Here is a 14709-nt window from a genome sequence, read left to right on the forward strand (position 1 = left end):
TTATCTTAAACATTTTGGAGTATTAATTATAATAATGGCAACAAAGACTCCTGCAGATGAGCCCAGACATGTTAGACTAATTCACAAAGGAGCGAGGCATGGTGGTACATGCCTCTAGTCCTAGTACTTGGGAGGCTGAGACAGGAGGATCACAAGTTTGAGGACAGCCTCAAAACAAACAAAAAAGAGCTAGGAATGTAGCTCGGAGATAGAATGTACTGGATTCCATCCCCAATACTCGTGTGTGTGTGTGTGTGTGTGTGTGTGTGTGTGTGTGTGTGTGTAGGGGGGAGAGAAAATTCAAGAGGACATAGAAATCAATGACTATTTCACAGGATATATATTTTGTTCTCCCTCAACTCCCAAGTTCTCCTTATTTGCTAGGGCCTGTCCTCTCATACCAGGTCAACAAAGAAAAGACTCAGTGACAAATTGTGTGTGTGTGTGTGTGTGTGTGTGTGTGTGTGTGTGTGACCAGGGATTGAACCCAGGGGCATTTTACCTTTGAGCTACACTCCTTGCCCCATTTTATTCTTTCTTTTTTTGGTGGTACTGGGGGTGGAACCCAGGGGCTTTTGTACCTCTGGACTAAACTCCCAGACCTATTTTATACTTTATTTGGAAACAGGGTCTAAGTTTCTGAGAGCCTCACTAAGTAGCTGAGGCTGGCTTCGAACTTGTGTGATCCTCCTGTCTCAACCTCCCAAGTGCTGGGATTACAAGCATGCGCCACCACGCCCAGCTTTATTCTTTATTTTTTGAAACAAAGTCTTACTAAATTGTGGAGGGCCTCTCTAAGTAGCTAAGGCTGGCATGAACCTGCGATCCTCCTGTCTCAGCTTCCTAAGTACTGGGATTACAAGTGTGCACCACAACTGGCTTTCACTGACAAATATTTTATCATAATGGGAATGGAATAAATAGGGGCAACTGACTCTTTTAGTCTGTAATTACACTAGAAAGTTCACTTCCTATATTAAGCCTCCTTGTGAGAGAACCCATTCCCCGTCACTGTAGTATGATCAGGAGATAATGGTACCTGTTCTCTCTGAAGTCCTGACTAACCGGCGAGACTGAATCACACACATGAAAAATTTCAGATTAAATTCTTCTTTATGCATGGCTATTTCCTAGAATTAAAGACAGATTTAATCCAAATGAATAGATCTGTGGAAGGATTAAGGGGTCACTGATGTGGACCAGGTAGGCTCAGTATTAATGGGTCTTAAGTTTTTTGTTTGCTTTTGCGGGTGTGGGGATGGAACCCAGGGTCATTGGACCTCTGAGCTACACCTCCTTTTCTATTTTTTATTCTTTATTTTGAAACAGGGTCTCACTAAGTTGTGGAGGGCCTTACTAAGTAGGTGAGGCTGTCCGCTAACCGTGATCCTCAGGTCTCAGCCTCCAGAATGCTAGGATTACAAGCATGTGCCACCACGCCTGGCTTTAAGTTTGATAATATAAAATTAACAGCATATCTCTAAGCATGATGACTCATGCTTAGATCACAAGTTAGAGGCTGGCCTGGGCAACTTAGCAAGACCCTGTCTGAAAATAAAAATTTAAAAAGAGCTGGGGCTGTAGCTCAGTGGCAGAGTATCCTGAGGTTCAATCTCCAGTACCCCATGCACACACACAATCAGCATATGAGATGGTACAAATAATCTACTTTCATATATGACAGAGGATACCCTGAACTCAGCAAGCACCTTCTTTCTCAGCTGCTGAAAGTATGGAAAGGTTGGGAACTTCCAGAGCTTTCTCCAAGACAGTTCAGATTTTGGCTGTCTTCTGGGTCTAGAGTGCCTACCAGGAAACATTTCTCCAAGACTTCTTATATGGAGCCTAGGCCAGAGGCCAGCCCCGTTGAGAGGGCTGGTAAGCAGACTAAATGAACAAGCACCCCCCCCACACACACACTATTTTCTCTTCAAAAGTCTGGCATAGATTATAGGTTAATCATCGTGATCACTGGAGCAGCAGAAGTGGCCCTCCAGAGGCCAGAATTCTGGGACCTTTCCTATCTCTACCTAGAAAAGAGTATCTTTTGTGGGCTCCACTACAGATCACTTCCTGTGTTTCTACATATCGGAGTTTATCCTAAACATGTCCCTACCACCCACCATGGTTCAGTCAAACATGATATGCTGCCGTGTTTAGGACTGACTGCAAATTAAGGAACTTATTTCCTAGTCCTAGATCTGCCATGTACTTTATAACTTTGGGAAAATACTTCATTTCCCTCTACTTGTTAAGACTAAACTACCTTCTATAACTTCTACAAGCACTAACGTCCTGTGATTCTCATTAAGACGTGATAGGGCCTGAGATCCACCGAGATCTCAGGTTCCCATCTCTCAGGGAAGTCACAGGCTCTCAAAGATCTAGGGCCTCAGGGAAAGGCTGCCATGGAAACCGGAGCCTAAGCGAGAGAATCACCCTGCGGAACCCGAAGGCGGCGGTTAAGGGAGCCGAGGGAACAGGGAAAAGTAAAGGACGAAGGACGCACTAACGGTATTCCCAGTGGGAGAAAGAGAAAAAGCCCAGACTGAAAAGGGAACTGGGAAATGAGGACTACAGCCTGAAACGCTCGGTGGCTTCCCAGGCCTCGCCGGTCGCGCAGGCGTCCCTCGGGTCCTTAACTCTGCTCTTTGACCTCCTGCCCCACCCCCTCCCGCCAGCCGCCGAGCACACTTCCGGCGTTGAGAAGGCGGTTCCGGTTCGCGGCGGTTCCCGGGGTTTGCGTTCCGCGCCCGGCCGGAAACCCCTTTGCATAGCAGCCGGTTCCGGTTCGGTGAGTGGCGGCGGGAAGCTGGGGGAGGGGTGAGGATGGAGGGAGCCTGGACCCGGAGGCCGAGTCGGACCGGGCCCGCTGGCCTCGGCTGGGCCGGGCGGAAGCGGGCGCCGCTGCGGGGCCGGCGCCTTCCCCTGGGCCCCGCCCCCGGGGGCCGCCTGCCCTCCCCTCTGGCGGCCGGCGGCCGCGCTCTGGCCAGCGGCCGTTAGCAGGGCTTCCGAGGCTCTGCCTTCAGGCCTGTCGCCCCGCGCGGGGAGGCCGCCGCCGCGGGGAGGCCAGCGGGGACCCGGACTTTCCCGCCACGGCAGGGTCTCCCCTCAGGGGAGAGCTGTTTGTACCGCGAACTCAGCTCTCTCGCACCCGCTTCGCCTCTCGCCTTCCTTGAGACCCGAATGATATTTCTCGGCTACTTCTGCGTCTTACGTAAACAGTTCTCCAACTCTTTTACTCTGTGATATCGCTAGTGCCACCACCAGAAAGAAACGTCTGGACTCTCCTGCCCAGGTTATGAAAACCCCCCTCACTGCCACTCTTGGCTTACCTGGCTCATCGCCTCCTGGTAATTCCCTCGAACCGCCTCTTTCTTGGTTTCCTCTTGTGTGATCCCTCTGGTTATATGCCCAGTTTCTCTTGTCTTGAGCTTGGTGATTTCTGTTTATCAGTGCCTCTGCAGTATTTCTACTATCTTGTTGGTAATAACTTACTCCTTTATCACTTTCAAGTCAGACTTGTTAAAGTTATTTCATTTCACATTTAGTACATTTACTGTTTTTGGAGTGGTGCTGATTCTTGTACAGTGTAAAGCTCTTTTGTAGGCTACCGACCAATTTGATTTAGGGTCTTTGTTGTAATTGGATATTCTGGATGGAGTGGTTCGCATCATCTCCTAAATTATTTTTTGTAAAGATAATTTGTGTTAAGGATTTGTGTTGAAATATAGATAACACTTTGATATGATATACAGTTACAGTGAAACTTTAAGCATCTCTTTATGCATGATTCCTTTAATCTTCCAGTTTAGAGATTCTGCCTCCCTCCAGCTCCCTTTAGGAATTTTCATTCATTTTTACCTGATTTCAGTTAATTATCCCAACCCCGGGTAGTGGATGGATTAAAAAAAAAAAAGCAAACAGGTTCTGCTACTTCTAGTTAAGGTGATGTAACTCTTTACTGCTTTGGCAGTCCTTCCACTGGCTTCTACATCTCCTACCACTTGTACCAGCTTTACTCTCTTACTATATCTGGCCTCTATTAGACAAAGAAGACAGTGAGTTTCTTAATGGAAAGAACAAGTTATTCATCTTTGTATACCCAGTAACCTGCACTTAATGCATAATGAATGTATGTGTATAAAAGAGGTTAAATATATATGGTTTAAGATCTTAGAATGTTTAAGGCATTTAATGTTTAATTGGGAGAGATAATATGTAAAAATACTAAGGATTTAAAAAAAACCTGAAACACATATATTTGTATATGTCATATACACAGTTTTCCGGAGCTCAGTGTAAGATGATTGATAATGATCACTTCCATACCCTCTAAATACCATAAATTGTTTTAATCATGTCTTGATTCTGGATACACTAATTGTACAATGCCTCTATTCAATATGCATTTCCTAGTAATTTCATAACCCTAATTTTTTGGGGGGGGTAGTGGAGGCTGAATAATCACCTCTTTGCAGGTGTATAACCTTATAAATGTTTTATCCATGACTTACATTTGTTACAGTTAGGACTTTATCATCTTTTTTTTCTTTAGGTTTCCTGTTGTGTTCAGCTACTTGTGTTCAGCTACTAAGTTAATCCACCTGAATAACTTCTTGTGTTCTTTCAGTAAAATAAATAAGCAATGTATACTAGAAAATGATTAGAACAATTTTTTTTTTCAGTACTGAAGATGAAACCCAGGGTCATTTTACCTCGAGCTACACTTTCAGCCCTATTTTCTATTCTTTATTTGAAACGGGGTCTCAGTTGCAAAGGGCCTCTCTAAGTAGCTGAGGCTGTCCTTGAATTGCTATTCTCCTGTCTCAGCCTCCCAAATGCTGGGATTACAAGCTTGGTTACCACACCCAGCTCTAGAATAATTTTAAGAGAAAAAAATGTTATTCTTGCAAGAATTTGGAGCCATCAGTGTTTCTTATCTTATTTATCTTATGTAAAATTCAAGGATAAAACATCCTTCTAAAGTGATGGGGTAGTAGGTAAAAGGAAGTACTCTAAGCACATTGAAGAAGTTAGGTGTATTTGTATTAAGATGTAAATGTGGGGCTTTAGTTATTTAAAATTGTAAATTAAGCTGGGCTGTCTCCAGTTTGTAATTCCAGTTTTTTGGAGGCCCAGACTGGAGAATCACAGTTTTAAGACCAGCCTCAGCAATGTATCAACTCTCTCAACAACCCTATATCAAAACAAACAGGCGTACAGTCTCCACTACTTAGGCTCTTTGCAGCTCTGTGAGATCCTGTTTCAAAGTAAAGAATAAACGCTGGGCGTGGAGGCGCACATTTGTAATCCCTGCACTCAGGAGGCTGAAACAGGAGGATTGCACAGGTTCGAAGCCAGCCTCAGCTACTTAGGCTCTCAGCTACTTAGTGAGACCCTGTTTCCAAATAAAATATAAAATAGGGCTGGGAGTATAGCCTGGAGGTAGAAAGCCTCTGGGTTCCACCTTCAGTACCACACACACACACACAAAAAGAATAAAAAAGCCAGGCATGGTGGCGCCCGTTTGGCTCACGCTTGTAATCCCCGCACTTGGGAGGCTGAGACCGGAGGATCGCACAGGTTCAAAGCCAGCCTCAGCTACTTAGTGAGGCTTTCAGCAACTTAGTGAGACCCTGTTTCCAAATAAAATATTTAAAAAATCCCAGCAGACAGGAGAATTGTGGTTTGGAGACCTCCTCAGCTACTTAGTGAGACCCTCTGCAACTCAGTGAGACTGTTTCAAAATAAAGAGTAAAAAATAGGGCTAGAGGTGTAGCTGGGAGGTAGAATGCCCCTGGGTTCTATCTCTGGAAAAAAAAAATTGTAAATCAAAGTAGATTTCCCAGAGCCAGCTAGAGATTATTTTTGTATTGTCAGTGAGAATCTTTATATGAGGATGTGTTAATCAATGTGAAGCTATGTTTGAATGTGTATTTGCTGGGAAGTCCAGGATGCCTTGGTTCTTGTCTTCTCCGACGCAAGTAACATAATCTCTGGACATAATCTTTTTTCTTTTTTCTTCTTTCTTTTCTCTTTTTCTTCTTTGGATTGGACCCAGGGGCATTATACCTCTGAGCTGTATACACCCAGCCCTTTTTATTTTTTATTTTGAAACAACATCTCCCTAAATTGTTGAGACTGGCCTTAAATTTTTGATCCTTCTTCCTCAGCCTCTCAAGTACTGGGACTTCACGCGTGTGCTACTGTGACCAGCAAACTCTTTGAATTTCTAGCTTATTTTCATCTTCACATCTAAGCAAAATGCAAAGGAAATTAATGGTATTGTTATACCCAGTATTAGACTTTTAAATTAGGCATTTTAATCCCCCCCCAAAAAAGAGGCTAGTGATGGCGATTAGGAAGTAACTTAAAGGAATGAAATGTTAAAAAAGCACTGCTAATTTCTTGGTTGATATGTCATTTTCCCCTAATCCAGAACCCAGAAAATTCTGCTTGATTAAAAAAAAAGAAGTGAACCAGACATGGTGGCCTGTAATCCTAGTAATTGGGGAGGCTGAGACAGGAGGATAGCACATTTGATGCCAGCATTAGCAACATAGTGAGAACCCCAGCAATTTAGTGAGATTGTTTTCAGAATAAAAAAGCCACGCATGGTGGTACAGGCCTGTAATCCCAGTACTTGGGAAGCTGAGACAGGAAAATCACAGTTTCAAGGCCAGCCTCAGCAATGTATCAACTCTCTCAACAACCCTATTTCAAAACAAAAAGGCTAGGGGTGTAGCTCTGAGTCATAGAATGCCCCTGGATTCAATCTCCCGTACTACAAAGAGCAAAGCAAAACAAAAAGTAAAGAGCTGAAAAAGTTTAGCTTGAAGGTAGAATGCCCCTGGATTCAGTCTCCAGCACATGCGTGTGCACACACAAACACATATGACCAAAGGGGAGCCAGGCGTGGTGGCACATGATCGCTAGGTTTGAAGCCAGCCTCAGCTGGCTTAAGGGTCCCCGTCTCCAAATAAAATACGAAATATAAAATAGGTCTGAGAGTGTAGCCTGGAGGTAGAAGACCCCTGGGTTCCATCCCTAGTACCACCAAAAAAAAATAAAGGAGTGGGGAGAATAACTTAGAGAATTTCCAAATAGAAACTTTTTATTAGGTTGAGCATTTGAAAATGTTTTGAAAGCTAAATTTAAAGCATAAACTATTTGGGGATCTTCCCTGGCAAGCCTAGGTAATCATAGGTGATTATTCTGCTTCGTCTATATCTGTGCCCCCCCCCAAAAAAAACACAAGCAGCCTTCCTCATATGCATTTCATTATTGTGATCACAAAGAATGACTATTATCATTATGTAGTCTCCTGAATACATTGAAGCCATAATGTTATGTACTTGATGAAGTGCTCAATCTTTTTTAAAAAATAAAGATTATGAATAGATATGGTCTCCTCTTATTAGAAGTTTGCCAAAAGTATATGTGCTTATGATAAGTTTATTAACCTAGTCCCAAGCAGTTAGGCTCTTAACTTCCTTTTTTCTTGGGAAAAATGGATATATCAGAGACGAAAGTAAGGAAAGTCTCCTCTTATCTAAGGCTTCACTTTTTGCAGTTTCAGTTACCCATAGTTAACTGTAATTTAAAAATAATTAGAGTTGAGCATGGTGTTGCACGCTTGTAATCTTAGTACTTGGGAGGCGTATACAGAAAATGGTAGGTTCTCAGATAGCCTCAGCAATTTAGGAAGACCCTGTTTCAAAATAAGAAAATAAGCCAGGCTTGGTGGTGCATGCTTATAATCCCAGTACTTGGGAGACTGAGACAGGAGGATCATAGGCTTGTGGCCAGTCTCAGCAACTTGTGAGGCCTTCCACAACTTAGTGATACTCTATTTCAAAATAAAACATAAAAATTAGGGTGGGGGATATAGCTTGGAGGTTGAATGGTTATCGGTACAAAATATTACTGCTACTAACAATACTAGTAATAGTAATGGTAATAATTAGATGGACCAGATGTGGTGGCACATGCTTCTAATTCCAGTACTTGGGAGGCTGAGACAGGAGGATTGCAGATTCATAGCTAGATTCAGCAATTTAGAGAGGCCCTCAGCAACTTAGTGAGACCCTGTAGCTTAGAGGTAGAATGCCCTGGATTTAATCACCAGGACCAAGAGAATAATAATAATGATAATAAAAAATAGAAAATTCATATTTTGAGAGGTCACATTTATATAATTTATAGCATATTGTTATAGTTGTTCTATTTTATTGCTGCCAATCTCTTACTATGCCTAAAATGTAAATTAAACTTTATGTTGTATAGGAAGAAAACATCATATACAGGATTCAGTATTACCTGCGTAACAGGCATTCATTGGGGGTCTTGGAACACATTCCCTGCAGATTATGGGGATACTATAGGTAAAGGGGCTTTTAGCAGTTGCAGAAGGCCTTGCTAAGTTGCTGAGGCTGGCCTTAAACCTGTGATTCTTCTGTCTCAGCCTCTCAAGTTACTGGGATTATAGGTATGTGACACCATGCCCAACTATGAAGGTTTTTTTTTTTTTTTTTTTCAGTACTGAGGATGGAAGCTAGAGGCATTCTACCTCTGAGCTATATTCCCAGCCCTATTTTATTTTATTTTATTTTGATATTGTGGTATTGGGAATGGAACCCAGAGGGCATTCCATCTTCGAGCTACACCCCCAGTCTTTTTTTTTATTCTTTTATTTTTGAAACAGACTAACTGATTTGCAAAGGGCCTCACTAAGTAGCTGAGACTGTCTGCGAACCGCGATCCTCCAGTCTCAGCTCCTAAATGCTGGGATTACAAGCGTGCGCCACCACGCCTGGCTCTATTTTATTTTATTCTTTATTTTGAAATAGGGTTTCACTGAGTTGCAAAGCGCCTCACTAATTAGCTGAGCCTGTCCGCCTACTGTGATGCACTTATATCAGCCTCCCAAATGCTGGGATTACAAGCTTGTGCCACCACGCCCAGCTATTAGGAAGTATTTCTTGATGGTCTTCAAAAATAAGTAGCTTTATATCTGTCCTTTGAATAGAATGTATGTAAGAGAAGTCAAATAGGATCATCATGAGGTCTGTCACTTGTTTGTTACCATGAAGTATTAGGAAAAAAAAAATCAATGAGCTGGGAAGAATTTCTAGGTTGTAATTTCAGTGTAGTCACTAACTTTATAACTGTAAATTGCTCAATCTTTGAGGGTTGATTGTCTCAACTTGCTTTTGCTTTAATATTCTATGATCCTGTGGGTTGTCTGTAATTGCAGTTTAGTGTAGCGCAGCTTGTAGAAAGTTTGGAAGCACCTTGGCCCAGTTTTATTTTCCACTCTCTTCCCATCAGGTCAACTCCCCTTGTTACCTTAGATTTTTGTCCTCTAAGAGCACAAATGTCACTTCTGAGTAGCTGCTTCTTCTATAATATATGAAGGAGATGTTTCACTGTATAATGTTTCTGTTTTGTGTCTTTTATAGGACTTTGTATCTTTGCTAAAGTCAGTGATGTGAAGAGACCTGACATGGGTAAGACATATGAAATAGTCATTCAGTCCTTTTAGTTACTCTGATTAGTTAAGCTGGAATGAAAGAATTTTTTCAATATTTGTATCTTTGTGCATAATAGTTTTAAGAGAGGGAGGGGGAGGGAATGAGGTGGGAATTGGGTAAGTGCTAATTGGGTGATGTGTGCATGTATGTCTCCATCTTTTATCCCATTAAGATGTATGAATACACCGGGCGTGGTAGCGCACGCTTGTAATCCTTGCGCTTGGGAGGCTGAGACAGGAGGATTGCATGGGTTCAAAGCCAGCCTCAGCTACTTAGTGAGGCTTTCAGCAACTTAGTGAGACCCTGTTTCCAAATAAAATATAAAATAGGTCTGGGAGTATAGCCCGGAGGTAGAAAGCTTCTGGGTTCCACCCCCAGTACCACCCAAAAGCAAACAAACAAAAAAGATGTATGAATACAATGCACCAATTAAAAAAAAAAAACTGGGCGTGGTGGTGCACACTTGTAATCCCCGCTCTTGGGAGGTGGAGACAGGAGGATCGCACAGGTTTGAAGCCAGCGGCGCTGGCTTATGAGACCCTGTTTCCAAAAAAAATATGTTAAAAAATAGGTCTGGGAGTGTAGCCCGGAGGTAGAAGGGCTTACAGGAACCCCAGTACCACAAAAAAAAAAAAAAAAGAAGAAGAAGAAGAAGAAGAAGAAGAAGAAGAAGAAGAAGAAGAAGAAAGAAAAAAATTAAAAGTCAAATAACAAAAAATAATTTTGAGACCTTAATCCTAATTGTATAAAAGTATATACCATACATAATTTTTTTGATATAAGACATTATTTACAGTCATTTAGGGACAACTTTTTTGTGTGTGTGTGGGTCTGGGGATGGAACCCAGGGGGCATTCAATCTCTGAGATACACCCCCTATCCTATTTGTTTTTTATTCTTTATTTCAAAACAGGGTCTCACTAAGTTGCAGAGGGCCTCACTAAGTAGCTGAGGCTGTGTGTGAACCACAATTCTCCTGTCTCAGCCTCCTGAATACTGGGATTACAAGGGTGTGCCACTGTGCCTGGCTAGAAACAACTTCTTATTCATTGTTTTGATAAAACCAACCATACACTAGCAAATATTTCCTATGGTTACTATGTACCTGTTCTAAGTACTTAAAATGTATTAATCTATTTAATTCTTCTGGCCACCTTACAAGGATACCTTAGTACCTACAAAGTAGATACTGACATTATCCCTATTGTATTAACAAGGAAAGGGAGACACAGAGGCTGAGAAATCTGCTTAGGGTCATAAACTAGGAAAAGTCAGGATTCAAATCACTCTGGTTCTAGAGTATCTATTAGTATTACATTAGACTATCTTCTTTGTGACAAATAATTTGATTAAGGTAAATATTTAATATAGTGATACTGAGAATTCATTATGAGAGTGGAATATTTTCTACTGTTTAATTCACAGTACTTTTTTTTGTACTAGAGATTGAACCCAGGAGCATTCTACTTCCAAGCTACAGAGCTACACCCTCAACACTTTTTAAGTTTTTATTTTGAAACAGGGTTTTGCTAAGTTGTTGAGGGTCTTGCCAAGTTGTGCCTCCCAAGTAGTGGAATTACAGGCATACACTATCATGCTGGGCTAGTACTTTATGTCTGTAAAGGAAACAATGTAAGGTTGGGATTAGTAACCAATTTAGAAATAAGCTGAAAAATATATACAGTAAGATCTTAGAACATTTCATATGGTCCTTTTAAATACATATTAGCCATTTTTTTGTTTTCTTGTTGAATGGTCTACCTTTCTCTTTGATGGTCATTGTTTCCCTTTTCTCTCACTGCTGTCATCAGTGTAAATCATTAAGTTCCCTTAATATAGTCAGTTGTGGTGGTACATGCCTATAAACCCAGTACTTAGGAGGCTGAGACAGGAGGATTGTAGTTTTGAGGCCAGCCCCAGCAGCTTACTTAGCAAGACCTTGTTTCAAAATAAAAAAATAAAAAGGTTGGGGGTATAGCTCAGTGGTAGGACATGTCTGGGTTCAATCCCCACCATCCCCTTTCCAACCACTTACGTACATGCACACACATTCCCTTAACATACATTTGTTCCTATTTTAGTTCTTTTATAGGAACAAAGCTTTAAAAAATGTTTCTGAAGCTAGGCATTGTGGTGCACGCTTGTAATCCCAGCATTTGGGAGGCTGTGACAGGAAGATCGCAGTTTAAGGACAGCCTCAGCTACTTAGTGAGGCCCTTTGCAACTCACTGAGACCCTGTTTCAAAATAAAGAATAGAAAATTGGGCTGGAGGTGTAGCTCAAAGGTAGAATGCCCCTAGGTTCCATCTCTGGTACCACAAGAAACAACAAAAATTGTTTCTGAAGTAAGATTCTGCCATGAGCTGGGTGTGGTGGCGCATGCTTATAATCTCAGTACTTGAGAGGCTGAGACAGGAAGATTACAGGTTCACAGCCAGCCTCAGCTACTTAGTGAGGCTTTCTACAACTTAGTGAGATCCTGTTTCAAAAACAAAGAATAAAAAAAAATGGGACTGGGAGTGTAACTCAAAGGTAGAATGCCCCTGGGTTAAATCACCATTACTACCAAAAAAAAAAAAAAAAAGTACTGCCATACTGCCATGCTATGATATTAGAGTAATTGAGCTAATACCTGTTAGGAGGTCTTATTGTATTGCTCAGGCTGGTCCTGAACTCCTGGGCTCAAATGATCCTCCTGCCTTTGTCTCACTGTAGACAGTTGGGACAGTTGGGACTTCCAGTGGATGCATCTCTCTCTGTGTATGCCTTTCTCTCTGGATTCCCTTTTATTTTTTATATATTAAATGCCTTATAGTTAAAACATTAAATTTTCTTTTGGGGACATTTTATTCTAAAAATTTAATTCAAGCCAGGCTTGGTGGTGCATGATTGTAATCCCACTACCTGGGAGGCTGAGATAAGAGGATCACAGATTCATAGCCAGCCTTAGCAACTTATTCTAATATATTGAGACTTGAGACCCTGTTTCAAAATAAAAGAATAAAATAGGACTGGAGGAGTAAATCGGATTCCCAGTACTACCAAATAAATAATTAAAATTAAAGAAAACTTTTATTCTTGTGTAATTTGTGTGTGTGTGTGTGTGTGTGTGTGTGTGTGTGTGTGTGTGTGTGTGAGAGAGACAGTACTGGGAATGGAACCCAGGGGCATTCTACCTTTGAGCTACACCCCCAGCCCTACTTTTTATTCTTTATTTGGAAACAGTCTCACTGAGTTGCAAAGGGTTTCACTAAGTAGCTAAGGCTCTCTGCAATCTTCCTGTCTCAGCCTCCCAAATGCTAGATTATAAGATAGTGTACCACCATGCCCAACAGTTTTGAATTATTTGATAGGTGATTGCAATCAATTCCAAATGAACCAATTTCTACATATGGGCCCCTTTTGACAATGACATTCTGAGATTTTTTACTACTGGTTAGGGGAATTTTTTTGTGTATTTGTGGTGCTGGGAATTGAATCCAGGGGCATTCTGCCTCTGAGCCATACTCCCTGCCATATTTTGTTTTTTATTTTTTATTTTGAAACAGGAGGGTCTCACTAAGTTGTGGATGGCCTTGCTAAGTTGTTGAGGCGGGCCTTGAACTTGTAATCCTCTTGTCTCAACCTCCCAAATATTGAGATTGCAAGAATGTACCACCACACTTAACTGGGAATCATTTTTTATTAGGTGAAAAAATTGGTTCATAGGGAAACAGTTATTAAAGAATTATGTGACTTGAGCTAACCTGTACTCTTTCCCCAGATGATATTGCCAATAGGGTGAGAATGGATGCTGGAGAAATAACTTTAGTGAACCACAACTCCATCTTCAAAACTCACCTCCTGCCACAGTCAGGTTTTCCAGAGGACCAGCTTTCACTTTCTGACCAGCAGGTTAGGAATAATTTTCTTCATCTGATTAATTAGTTCATATATTCATTTCAGGTTTTTGTCTGATGTAGTTTAAAAGCCTCACTTTTAAGCACAGCATATGTGTGAACTTTTTAGAGGCAATTTGTGTGAAATTCTGCTTGATATATTAAAGACTAGAAAGTTAAGACAAAATAGGTTGAGTTATTTGAGGGTTAAATAAATAAAACACAAGAAAAAAAAACAGAAAAACCTGTTGAAACATGCTATTAAATGGGCCATACTGTAGCTGGTTTCTAAGTTGGAAAACAACATAAATTTAACAGTAATAAAATAGCCAGTTAGAGTGACAAGCGTTTCCTTAAGAAAAAAGAAAAATACTTAAAACACAATGGAGGGTTAAATAAATAAAGCACAAGAAACTGAGTTATTTGAGAACAGCATCTTTTATAAAATATTTTATTGTTTCTCTTAAGATTACAACTGTCAGTACATAGATCAGTGTTCTTTTAAACTTTTGTCTTAAAATTAGTGAGCATTAAGTTGGATTTGTGTGTTTGTAAATACACAGCCACTCTGAGGTTGAACTGTGCTGTAATGCTTAGTTTCTCAATGACTGAACATGGACCAGGGACATTAGCATTCCTATGAGGAGCATCAGCATTCCTTAGGTACTTGGTAGAAATGTAGAATCTCAGGCATCATTCCCTACCAAGGAATCAGAATTTATATTTTAAAAACATCTCCAGCTGATTTATATGCACATTAAAGTGTGAGGAGCACTATTAATAAAACAGTCCTCCTCAGCAGGAAAGCCATTAGTAATGTGGATGAGTTCTTTGCCTGTGAATCTGTCATAGGTATAGCAGGATAGCTACTAAATACTTGTAGCACCCACCCCCCATAATCATTTAGATAATAGGTACATATTTACACATTTCAGATTTGTATTAAGGTGCAATGCTGCCCCTGATTAAAAACTATCTTGCTAAAGTTTTCAAAAGAATAAAAATCAAGTTGATTTTCTCAACCCCTGTAATAAATGTTACAACAACTGGCTTTCAGACAAGAGCTACTATTTTCATATTTACCTTTTTTGTGTGTGGTGCTGGGGATTGAGCCCAGAGGCATTCTACCATCAAGCTACACCTTCAGCCCTTTTTTTTTTTTTTTTTTTTTTTTTTGTGGTACTGGGAATAGAACCAGGGTCATTCTGTCTTCAAGCTATACCCTCAGCCCTATATTTTATTATTTTGAAGCAGGGTCTCTCTGAGTTGCAAAGGGCCTCACTAAGCAGTAGCTG

At 41.0% G+C, this 14709-nt stretch overlaps 2 protein-coding genes across 2 annotated transcripts in view; one reads left to right on the plus strand and one right to left on the minus strand.

The window, feature by feature from the left end:
* The window catches only part of PFKM (phosphofructokinase, muscle), a gene marked incomplete at both ends in the record, with an annotated part of 48462 nt that extends 47341 nt beyond the window's left edge, over window positions 1–1121 (minus strand). Inside the window, one exon of the mRNA XM_080705254.1 lies at window positions 1040–1121. Within this exon, the coding sequence (XP_080561380.1) occupies window positions 1040–1121 (82 nt within the window). The remainder of the gene's footprint in view (window positions 1–1039) is intronic.
* A 2180-nt stretch (window positions 1122–3301) lies between these two features.
* The window catches only part of SENP1 (SUMO specific peptidase 1), a gene marked incomplete at both ends in the record, with an annotated part of 78573 nt that continues 67165 nt past the window's right edge, over window positions 3302–14709 (plus strand). The window contains 3 exons of the mRNA XM_080706432.1: window positions 3302–3353; window positions 9465–9512; window positions 13300–13430. Coding sequence (XP_080562558.1) covers window positions 3302–3353; window positions 9465–9512; window positions 13300–13430 — 231 coding nt within the window. The remainder of the gene's footprint in view (window positions 3354–9464; window positions 9513–13299; window positions 13431–14709) is intronic.

Source organism: Muscardinus avellanarius (genome assembly GCF_963383645.1).
Source record: "Muscardinus avellanarius genome assembly, chromosome: 11".
Lineage (NCBI taxonomy): Eukaryota > Metazoa > Chordata > Mammalia > Rodentia > Gliridae > Muscardinus > Muscardinus avellanarius.